Source organism: Alligator sinensis, unplaced genomic scaffold (genome assembly GCF_000455745.1).
Source record: "Alligator sinensis unplaced genomic scaffold, ASM45574v1 scaffold599_1, whole genome shotgun sequence".
NCBI classification, from domain to species: Eukaryota; Metazoa; Chordata; order Crocodylia; family Alligatoridae; genus Alligator; species Alligator sinensis.
The window spans coordinates 1,066,535-1,078,828 of NW_005841968.1; the positions used below are offsets into that span (position 1 = coordinate 1,066,535).

Genomic DNA, 12,294 nt, shown 5'->3' on the forward strand with positions numbered 1-12,294 from the left:
GAGGGAAGGAGGCGGCATTGCTCAGACCCATGGGGGAAAGGGTAGTGGCCCAGCCCCAACCTGGCCCCACAGAGGGGAGGGGGCTTGACCCAGCCCCAATCTGGCCCCATGAAGGAAAGAGGGTGTTGGCTCAGCAGGGAGAAGGGGGCATAGCCCAGCCCCATCCAGCTAGGGGAGAGGGGAATGGCTACTCCCCATCCAGCCATTTGAGTGGTAGAGGGGCCAGACTGTGTCCCAACCTGCTGTGAGGTCTTGGGTTTTGGGAATATAGCAGGAGGAGAGGGTGGCCATATTTACTGCTACCATTCCCCCACCACCAAACTTCCTGATCCAGCCCCATGGAGAGTTACGTACAACTCTGTGAGCCACATCTGGCCCACAAGCCAGAGCTTGAGCACCCCTCGTCTAAGTGTAGCATGTAACTTAACTTTGACTTATTCTGTCCCAACTGGCTTTAAATCCTATGATCATACAAAACTAAGAACCAGGAGTTCTGGATGACTCAGGAGCCATGAAGTCTTACATTTCTAAGGCCATATTCAAGTGTTACATTTATGGTAAAAAATACATCCTTTTAACACCGCAAAAAGCAAGGATAAAGCCATTCAAACATGTTGTTGTAGAATAACATAGTGATTCTGCCATAAAATGTTAGCTCTTTCCAATAACTCCAGGCAATCCAGGAAGTTTTTGGAGAATACTGGGGACAATTTCCTGGTGCAAGTGCTGGAGCAACCAACTAGGGGCCATGCTCTTGACTTGCTGCTCACGAACGGGATGAATTGATGGGAAAAGTAGTAGTGGATGGCAACTTGGGCAGCACTGACCACAAGATGATTGGGCTTAGGATCCTGAGGAAAGAAAGGATGGAAAGCAGCAGAGTAAGGACCCTGGACTTCAGAAAAGCAGACTTCAACTAGCTCAGGTAACTCATGGGTAGGATCCTCTGGGATGCCAGACTGACGGGGAGAGGAGTCCAGGAGAGCTGGCTGTACTTTAAAGACGTCTTACTAAGAGTTCAGGAACAAACCATCCCAACACTCAGGAAGAACAGCAGAAGACCAGCTTGGCTTAGAAGGGCACTCTTCAGTAAACTAAATCACAAAAAGGAAGATTATAAGAAGTAGAAACTGGGAGACATAATTCCCTTACTGAATGGAGGAGGCAACTTAGTGACAGAGGATGCAAAAAAGGCTGAAGTGCTCAGTGCCTTTTTTGCCTCAGTCATCACAGGCAAGGTCAACTCCCAGACTACTGCACCAGGCAGCACAGTTTGGGAAGGAGGTGACCAGCCTCCAGTGGTGAAAGAACAGGTTAGGGACTATTTAGAAAACCTGAACATGTACAACTCCATGGGGCCAGATGAGATGCACCCAAGGGTGCTGAGGGAATTGGCTGATGTGATTACAGAGCCACTTGACCTTAACAAGGCTTTTGATACGGTTTCCCACAGCATTCTCTCAGGCAAGCTAAAGTCTGGGCCAGATGAATGGACTGTAAGGTGGATAGAAAGTTGGCTGGAACATTGGGCTCCTGTCTGGTTGGCAGCTGGTATCAAGTGGAGTGCCCCAGGGGTTGGTCCTGGGGCCGGTTTTGTTCAATGCCTTTATCAATGACCTGGAAGATGGCATAGAGTGCACCCTCAGCAAGTCTGCAGATGACACCAAGCTGGGGGGAGTAGTAGATACGCTGGAGAGTAGAGCTAGGATTCAGAGTGACCTAGACAAATTGGAGAATTGGACCAAAAGAAATCTCTTGAGGTTCAACAAGGACAAGTGCAAAGTCCTCCACTTAGGACAGAGTAATCCCATGCACCGGTACAAGCTGGGGGCTGACTGGCTGGGCAGCAGCTCTGCAGAAAAGGACCTGGGGGTCACAGTGGACAATAAGATGAATATGAGCCAGGAGTGTGCGCTTGTTGCCAAGAAGGCTAATGGCATACTGAGCTGCATTGGTAGGTGTGTTGCCAGTAGGTCAAAGGACGTAATTATTCCCTTCTGTTCAGCACTGGTGAGGCCACATTTGGAGTACTGTGTCCAGTTTTGGGTCCCCACTACAGAAAGGATGTGGACAAATTGGAGAGAGTCTGGCAGAGGGCAACAAAAATGGTGAGGGGGACTAGGGTACATGACTTAGGGGGACAGGCTAAGGGAACTGGGCTTATTTAGTCTAGAGAAGAGAAGACTGAGGGGGGATTTAATAGCAGCCTTCAACTACCTGAAGTGAGGTTCGAAGGAGGATGGAGCTGGGCTGTTCTCAGTGGTGACAGATGACAGATCAAAGAGCAATGGTCTCAAGCTGCAGCAAGGGAAGTTTAGGTTAGATATTAGGAAGAATTTTCTTGCTAGGAGGGTAGTAAAGCACTGGAACGGGTTACCCAGAGAGGTGGTGCAATCTCCATCCTTGGAGGTTTTCAAGACCCAGCTAGACAAAGCCTTGGCTGGGATGATCCAGTTGGGGATGGTTCTGCTTTGAGCAGGGGGTTGAACTACATGACCTCCTGAGGTCCCTTCCAACCCTAATTTTCTATGATTTCTATGAATAACAAATCCTCAGCAGTGTAAACTTTTCCAGCACCATGTGTAATGCCTATAGTTACACATAGTGCCACATGCCATGACTCAGTCCTCCAGCATCCCAGGAAGCTTTGCTCCTCACCCCCTTCTTCTGAAGGTATCAGGAAGTCTGTTTGTCATGCTGAACTCTACTGCCCCAGGGACGTGAAGCCAGGCTCATAAGTTGCCATGCAGACTTACAGTTCAGTACTATCTTTCTTTGTAAAGATAGAATCATTCCCACCCAAAAAACCCAGCATCTACCCACCTCCCAAGCCAGCCTGCTATGCAAAACACACGTTCCTATTGCATCTGGATCTCTGGTGCAACCAGTCAAGGGCACTGAGCAAGAACATGTGGGTGGTTGAGCTTCTGTGCAGGAAATTCAAAACTGGCTCGTGGTAAAGGGTATGACTAGAATAAAGGGAAACCCCATCAGCCCCTCTCCTGAAGTGGAGGAAGAGTCAGCTGTGCAGGGCTGTGCTAGCCAAGGGCCACACTATGGACAGCACTGCCAGGAGGTGTGTATGTTTCACAAAGTGTCATGATGTCAAGTGAGGCCCAGGGCTGAGCATGGTGCTGCAACTTCAAGGGGCTGCTACAGCTCATGAGCCCCATGCACTTAGCTGGCAAAACTTCTGTAAGACTGGCAGCATCCTCCCCCACTGCTGATCTCCCATGGGTTGCTAAGCTGGGTGATCCCAGTACTAGCACCCACTGGACACCAGACACTGCTCCCACATGTGCTCTGGACTTGCCCATCCCAAACTAGTTGGCAGGGGAGCAGAGGAAGTCAAGAGCCTTGAGCTTCCAGCTGGTGATGGCAACACGTTTCTCTACAGTGAGGGGTGCCCTTATGTTGATCCCCTGGCATGCCAGGGTAAGGAGCAGCTTGGCAGGCATCTCCCTGGTGACTTAGTGCATCCTGAACTTCTGCTGCTACTGCTCGTCAGCCCAGAACCTCAGGACAATGTGCTCCCAACCATTGGTGCTTGTCTCAAGTGCCCCAAAGCAGCAGAAGGTGGCCTGTAAGTGGCCCAGAGCAACCCTGCCCTGCCTGCCATCTGGCACGGCAGTGTTCTTGGTGGCCATGTAGCTGTTGTCAGACATGAACAGGGAGCAGAGCTTGAAGATGCTCATGACCAAGACCTTGGTTTTGTCTACATAGCCACTCATTGCACTCCACGCCAGCCTACACTGTACCTGAATGAGCTTGCTGAAGCAGCAGTGGCAGGCCTTGATTCAGTGCACTAGACCCGTCAGCACTGCTGGATCAGGAGCTGCAGGGCACATGGAGAGGGTTGTGGGGAGGGATGCACTGCAGACTGTAGTTCCCTGGGCAGCCAGCCAAATGGAGCTTTCCTCTGCAAAGCATGCTTAGTCTTTCTTGCTTAGCAGGAAGACTAGTTCCTTCTGTTTGTTCCCCAAGCTCCTGACATTGGTATACAGACATGTAAGTGTCCCAGTGGAAGCCCTAGGCTTCCTTGCACTCCCAGGTGGACACCGTTCCAGGGCTGGGGTAGGTATGGATTCCCTTGGGTGCCCTAACCTGCTGGTTATGCAGTAGTTGCCTAAGATGCACTAATGGTGCAATGTGAAGTATCTGCTCTGTGAGCAAACAGAGATTTGACTGCCAGACCTGTTCCAAGCGTGGAAGGTGAAGATTTTCCGAAGTGTTGAACATTGACCAAACACCTGGCCAAATGAATGGTCCAATACTGAATTTTTCTGGGGGAGAAGGAAAGCGTTGTCTCGTTTCTGTTTTGTTTTGTTTTTAAATAAAACCACACACAGTGTTCTCTTCCCAAGAACTGTGCAGTTTATTTGATCAAGTAATATGACTCAAGTTATAAAGCTTGGAAATCACCAATGTTTTCACAAACATGTAAATACTCAATGAATTAACAGGGCCAACTTCTAAAACACCGGGACAAAGGGTTATACTTTTACCAATGCTCACCACAAGGTATCTGAGCAAAACCCCCAAGAGCTATAACCATATTTGTAATTTTATGTGCAACTATAGTTGTTTGTGCTCAATACATGTAGATAAAACTCTAGTGCTGCAGCTGTGACCACCCAGTTCAATGCAATTTCCTTAAAAACTCATAGATTTCATAGATTGCATAGATTTCTAGGGTCAGAAGGGACTCTGTAGATCAAGTCTGACCCCCTGCTCCAGGCAGGAAAGAGCGCCGGGGTTAAAAAACCCCAGCTAGGTGCCTGTCTAATCTTTTCTTGAACACCTCCAAGGTAGGGGAAAGCACCATGGAAGCCCATTCCATATTTTGGCAACCCTCACCGTAAAAAATTTCTTCCAGATATCCAATCTAAATCTACTCTCCTTTAGTTTGTGGCTGTTATTTCTAGTAACCCCAAGGGGTGCCCTGGTAAACAGATTATCCCCTATTCCCTGCTGAGCCCCCCTGATGAGTTTCTAGCCAGCCACAAGATCACCTCTCAGCCTTCTCTTGCGGAGGCTGAAGAGATTCAGGTTCCTCAGTCTGTCTTCATATGATCTTACCCACAGGCCCTCAACCACATAAGTAGCCCTTCTCTAAACCCTCTCAATGCTAGCCACATCCCTCTTGAGTGCAGCACTGAAAACTGGACGCAGTACTCCATCTGTGGCCTGACCAATGCCGCATAGAGGGGAAGCATCACCTCCCTAGACCTGCCTGTGATGCACCTACTAATGGAAGAAAGAGTGCGGTTAGCTTTACTTATTACCTCGTCACATTGGCAACTCAGGTTTATTTTTGCATCAACCAAGTCTCTGAGATCCCTTTCCACTGCCATGGTACTCAGAATGGTACTTCCCAGTCTATAGGTGTATTGGAGATTCTCTCCCCACAGGTGCAGCACCTTGCCCTTATCCTTGTTAACCTGCATCCTATTCTGATCCACCCACTTCCCCAGTCTATCCAAATCCACCTGGATTCACTCCCTGCCCTCCAGCGCATTTACCGTACCCCATAGTTTGGTGTTGCCTGCGAATTTGGACAGAGTGCTTTCAACCCCCGCATCCAAATCACTGATGAACTCAAGTGTTCTGCACTTACCTGTAAAATTTCTTTATTATGAGATGCTCCCCCAGTAGCTAAAATTCTTGTCTTCGGCACTGCAATACAATAGAAAGGGAAGACTGAAATAAAGTACTGTCACATATTTTGCTATTGATCTGGGCAATTATAACAGGTAAGTAGGAACCAGGAGCCATGTTCTATCCCTGACTTTCCCACTGGCTCGTCAGCTGACTTTGAGTTAGGTTGAACTCTCTGAACCTCAATTCTGGCATCTGCAAAAAAGGAGATAATGCTATTTGCCTACCTCTGCAAGGCACATAAGGATATAATGGGATTACAATATTTATAATACCTCTTACCACTGTGCTACCAAAACCAATGAGCTAGAGGGGGATAGAAAAAGGCAGGCAAGATGGTATGACGTTACACTTCAGATGTGAAGTCAGTCTCAGTTTGGATCTCAGTTACATAGATACAACCTGACAGATAACCTTTAAAACCAGCAGAATTTTCAAAACATATATCTCCTTGTGATGTTCACATTCAGGGTCAAAGAAATCTTGGCAAGCCCATTATTATTGACAAAGAACATATTTCAGGAAATAATTAGGGATTGCTTTGATAAAATAAAAAAGCTACCTGATCCTCCACTGAAAACAGAAACTGAGCCAATGCTTTTTAGATATTAAAAAACTCCATTAACATTTCCTTCCTTCAATGAAAACTTCAAGAAATTCCTCCTTCCTTCTCATCAGTAAGAATTCCCTCCTGAACTGCTGTCCTATCTGGGGTCATTTATGGATACGCATGATTTTTAGGACACACCCTGTATCCATCTACATCCTCAATTCAGCAAGGTACTTAAATATTGAAATAGTCCTCCCAACTTTGATGAGCCTATTCACGTGTTTGAAGCTGGGCAAATATTTAATTACTACAATAAATCAGGACCCATGATTGTTATGCTTTTGATAAACATTTCCTAATAACTATCACAGCATTTGGAGGTGGCAAGGTAGTAAAAGCCTTCCCAAAACAAGGCTTTACTTATTTTTTATTATGCTGGCTCCAGTTTGCCATGAGCTGAAGACAAAGAGCAGCACGCAAAGGAAAAGCTGGCCAACAACTCTTGAGGCCGTAAACAACTTGTTGTGGTTTATCCCTTGAGAACTTGAAGCCAGAAAAAATAACATCAAAATGGAGATGCATATTGCAGAGGGCCCTCATACAGCTTTTGAGCCCACAATGATTTGCTCAGGTAGAGACAAAGAGCCAGCCAAAACACTGCAAGGAGAACCTTATTTTACCAATAAATTTAATCTTATTTTCCTCTTTGGAGGATATTCAGCGATGCACAAATTGGGTTTTAAAAGCCATTAGGATCTCTGTCAATGTCAGTAAACAAATAAACCAAGCGGCAGAGTGATTCCTCGGGGAAAACGAGTTTCAATTATACCGACACAGAGTGACAGATCCCTGCCAAGATTATCAAAACAATGCAATAACCCAGGAACCAGTGAAAAAAATAACCAGTAAGCCACTGTTCCTGGAAACAAAACTGAACTTTTGATACTTCGCCTAGCAGCTGAGTTTCTGTTGCATGAAGTCTGGTGGAGGGCATGATGCTCTCATAACAGCATCGCGTTCGAGAGAAACACCACGTTCGAAAGCCGTCCTACGTAACAGGCACAAGGGGCAAACAGACTGGTTCGCTTCACTTTGTAGCACAACTGTGACTCGTCCGGAGGACAAGGCTTATTTCTGTCCAGTCTCGAGAGCAGCACTTTGGACAGTGCTAAACTGCCGCAGGGAAGAACAGTGGAGAGGCAAACATTAAGACCCTGAATGAAAACTATAGCCATCTTCTGGCTAAGTGCATAGACGCAAAAGGGTTTCTTTGAGGTAAAGGAGGGTGGAGATGTCAGCTATATTTTGGTAGCTATCCACGCGTGTGGTCATTGCACCAGGTCAAAGGAAGCTAGCTTCTTTCACTGAAGGCTAAGTGACCACAGGTTAGCTTCCCCTTATTACAGCATGGGTGACTACCTCTCCCCTTACTACAGAGTAAGAGTGTGTACATGGCCAGCTACTGTGGAGTATCTGAAGTGCAAGAAAGCCCCATCCCCTTAACTCTGCGATAAACCATGCCCTGAACTCTCTCTCTGAACCACTTCTATCCATGCATACTCCAGCCTTTTGTCCAATGTGCTTTTTATAGACACGCATCCAGAGTCTATTACTATGAACTGGCCTGGGCAAATACTGAGCTACATATTGCTTATTGAACCATGTGTTCCAGTTGACTTCAATGTCCATACAAGAGACAACCCTTCTGTTTTATGAACACGGGGCTGGAAGGGATCTCTTGGGTCCTCCCTCGGGTCCAGTCCCCTTCTACCACAGGCAATCGCATGGCATGCCCCTGGTAGGCTCAGGATTTCATCAGCACCGCACAACTGCTAACCTTCCTCAAATAATATCAGATTCTAAACAAATGGCTGGTCACCATGATAGGGAAGATTACAGATATTCTTATGATCATATTATTATCCCCTGCAATCTGAAGTTGGAATAAACCTCTCCTCCTACTAGGTCAGAAAATTTCTCTCACTTGCAGCTTCCTACTGGGATTTAGATTTTAAAGGACAATCATCTTTCCAGTAGTGATATATTCCCTAAATGGCTTGGTAACCTATTATAAGAGAACTGCTTTTCTTGGTTAATTTAACAATTTCTGTGTAGAACAGGTTTATAATTTTTCAGTCTAAAGGATTAATTTAATCTTTTTCAAAAGGCCTTAACACTAAAAAAGCCATTTTTTTCCTGTGGTGCTGTTTAAGTTTGATTTTTTCACAAAGTATTTTGGGTCTTTTAAATGCACTGCAACTTTTTCGTAATAAAGAACACGATTGAAATATTTGGCTTACCAAAAAACCAAGGCATTTTCTTAATATCTCAATGGATAATGGCAATTTTTGTTTGGGGTGTTAAACGCACTAAAAATGGCAATGCTGTTTTAAATATGTAAACAGGACTACACTGCTTCCAGGTCTGTAGGAAGCTCATCATAGCAGCAAGGTGTGTTTGAAGACACCACTGCTTGAAATGGTAAGTTTGTAGTGTAGACATGCTCTCAAGGTCTAAGCCTAAGATGCTATATGAAGGCAGCACAGTGGCAGAAAGGGCAGGGAGCAGAAAGGAGAGCATCAGGTGGGGCAGGGAGCACAGGGCACGAAGCAGAAGGCAGAGCAGGAGATTGGGTAAGGGAAAGGAACTGGAGTGACACTTGGGAAGGGTACAGAGCTAATTTGTGGGAAGATTTCCAAAATGCTCGGCCCCCACTGCTGTAAGGAATGGTCTAGCTTTATTGCAAACAAGACATTAAAACTGAATCTGACTGCATTCGTAAAGGCAGTTCTGCTTCTGGACAGGCACAGGCACTGAGTTCAGTGGGCGAGTTTTGGCCAGTTTTGTTCAGTGAAGAGCTGGGGGTTTCAAGGCAACTGGCCCAAAAATATAAATGAGTCTGTTGTTGTCTTCATCCGGTCTGAAGAAGCTGGCATATATTTTAGGGATTGTCTTTCACGGTGTAAATACAGTTCATTTTACTGAAAAATGTATATTTACCCTGAGATGTGTAATTGGGTGCAGATTACAAAGCAAACAAAATGCAGTCATTTATGTACTCAGCAGCATAAGCGAAGACATCATTCATCCATCAGTATCAACTGTTCTCAGCCAACTGTATGAATCTGTCAGGGGCTGCCATCCATCCCCTATGGCAGTGCACAAAAGGTACTTAAACTCTGCACTGCTGAAATAACCTAACAACTGTAGCAAACATAATTCATGGAGTAAATCCTTTGACAGTTAAGGGAATTGGCTTAAACATCTTTTAATTAAAGCCCCATCTACAGCAACTGTTAATCTGGGTTGCATATTGCAAAGTGGAGTCGGAAAAAAACCAGCATTCATTGGTGTGCAGAATTTTAGCTTCTTGGAGGGCTGAGAGCATGTTTTCCCTTCCTGCAAGTACATTAGCACAACCAGGTGTAGTGGAAAATCTATAGCAAGAAGGAATCCTGCAGGGCGCACACGTCCTACACAGCTCTCATTGCTGTAGGGTACATATTGACTGGATTAATGAAATTATGTTAAAACAATAGTGTCTGTAGGAAAAGAAAGACATCAGTAGAGATGGAATCTGTATACTACTGCAGCAGGAACAAGTGCTTACATTTTCTTACACGGTGTTCAGTGTAGCTTGTTCATTATTATTAAAGTTGATTCCACGTGAGACCTACCACTTTGCATCTCAGAGAGCAGAGATTCTCAGCCAGGGCGCTATGGCACCCAGGAGTGCCTTGCGATCCTTTCAAGGATGCTGTAGGATGCCACACAATGTTAGCAGTGGTAGGTGCCTGAATATGAGTCGTAAGAGAAACCCAGAAATTTCAAATAGGAATCCACAGTGTGAAAACCATTCTGCCCTGTTGTGGTCTTTCTGAGTTCATTGTAGCAGCAGAATTGCTCTATTATTTTCCTGTAGTCAAAAAGAAAATGTGAGCTAAGAGCTGTCATTTTCCGAGGGATGCCTCAAGTCCTATCGAGGGGTGCCTTGAGCCTAAAAAGGTTGTGAACCACTAGCCCCAAAGAAGCTAGTCACTTCCTGGTGCTGTGTACAAACACATAGGTGAGACAACGTGCTCTACACTGAAGAGATCTCAGTCTAAACAGACAAAGGTAAAGCGTGGGAAGTAGGTAAAAAAGAGCACACAAATGTAACAAACCGATCAGCTCATGCATGGGGTGAAATGGCAGAGCCAGGCATAGGAGGCAGGTCTCCTGACACCAACCCACTGCCCCACCCAGGAGGCCACACTGGCAAAGGTAAAGGGTAGAAAAAGTGGGCACACCTTTAAACACACTTTAGAGTAATAATGAACAGCCCTAAAAACCTGCCCACAATTTTAACCCCCGAATCTGAATTCCATAGAGAGGCACAGAACCGGTAATTCCACCCTCCGCCATGATGTACCGAAAAGTCAAATTCCCTTTCTTGCTCCCACTGGCTCTGTAGCTCCTACCCATTCTAAAATAAAACTTTCTGGAGTTGAAGAACATCCTCCCCTATCATGGCTGGTCCCCTGAATAAAACAGAGGAGACAGAATATGACCACCAACCCTTTCCAGCAAAAAATGGGATTGCAAATAATTGTAGTTTACAGTTTGCAAGTGATGGCAAAAATCAGTTCTTCCTTTATTTCTCTGCTTAACCCCAAACTCTGTAATTTAAAAAAAACCTGAAACCTGTCTTTTCCAATATATTTGCATAGGACTGGAAGGCCAATGAGATCATTGAGTTGAAACCCCTGCATTTGCTGACAATTATTTCCATAAGAATTCCTCAGAGATACCATATGTTATTACAAGGTGCAAAACTTGAAACAACCTATAGAGTGCAAGAGATAAAAGCACGGGCCATGGGTACTGCCCATACCCTGCCACTGCAATGCTAGGGAAGTAGTGGGTCAATATATGCTCACAATGAACAGAATCCACTCAACCGCAGTTTAGACCAGGGGTCAGCAACATTTTTGGGCAGAGTGCCAAAAAATACCCCCAGCCTCAATCTGTAAGATGTTGGTGTACCAGGGGCAGGTGGCAGGGGACTTGCGAGGGGCCTGATCCTTGTTGTGGCAGTTTAGCCCTGGCCACTTCCCAGCTGTCCACCCAGAGGCCTGTGCGCCAAACAAAATGCCTTTGCATGCCAGATACTGGCACGTGAGCTAGGGCTTGCCTACCCATGGTTTAGACTTTAGCTGTTGAATGGTGGGTACTAAGTAAAACAGCCAAGTTTCTGGTCTGGTAAACTAATACAACTGTCCCAATTGATTTTGTTCCACTGGTTTAAAGCTCAAGAGTAGACTGAATTTAATCATATCTGCTATACTAAAAAGTGAATATGGAAAAACTGTATCAAAAAGCATTTTAAAGTCTTTTTTAATTTACATTTCAAAGTGGCAGACACTAGTATGAAGAAAACGAGCCGTACTTGCTGTTCAGCTTGGCAGCTGCCTCACTTAAAATGGAAGAAGTTTCAATGTTTCAAGATCTGCTGTAATTTTTTATTTATGTTTTCAATTGCTCAATCAGAAGGTCAGGAATCTTCCCGATTAAGCAATTTATTTTTAAAAAGAAGCACTTTTAAAAAAAAAGTCTTTGAGTACAAAATTGATCGTCCACCTATAAAGCTGCAACCTACCAAATTGCTACAGTTAAAGCAGCAAAAAAAGTCTAAAGTGTGTGTGTGTGTGTGTGTGTGTAGTAGTAGGAGAGAGAGAAGAGGAGGAGAAGAAAAGAGAGGGAGAGGGAGAGGGTGGTAGTAGTAGTAGTAGTAGTCTCAACACTATTGCATCTACCATAAAATCTAGGTAATAGTTTGAAATCTTATTTATTTATTTGTGTGATTTATATGCTGCTCTCCCTGAAAAAAGGTTCAGGACAGCTTACAGTAAGAGCCAGGTAAATCATAAAAACAGATATAAAATATTAAAATAAGTGGTAATAAATCCTGAAATTAATGAACATCTGGCAATGTAAATGAGAGCAGGGACAGACTCCAACCAAAGCCAAGATTTTCATGTGTGACTAGTGATCTCAGTTGCTCCAAATTTTCACCAGGTATCAGACACACGCTTGACAACAGCAGG

The 12,294-nt window shown here is 45.1% G+C and overlaps 1 protein-coding gene across 9 annotated transcripts in view; it reads right to left on the reverse strand.

Annotated features, from left to right (window-relative positions):
- Positions 1-12,294, reverse strand: part of XYLB (xylulokinase) — a 129,666-nt gene that overhangs the window by 17,475 nt on the left and 99,897 nt on the right. For all 9 annotated transcript variants that reach the window (XR_003093315.1, XR_003093318.1, XR_003093319.1 and 6 more), the window contains one exon: positions 5,618-5,676. Coding sequence is in view for 1 of the 9 variants with exons in the window: in XM_025200447.1 (XP_025056232.1) it covers positions 5,618-5,676 (59 nt within the window). In the remaining 8 variants the exon portion in view is untranslated. The remainder of the gene's footprint in view (positions 1-5,617; positions 5,677-12,294) is intronic.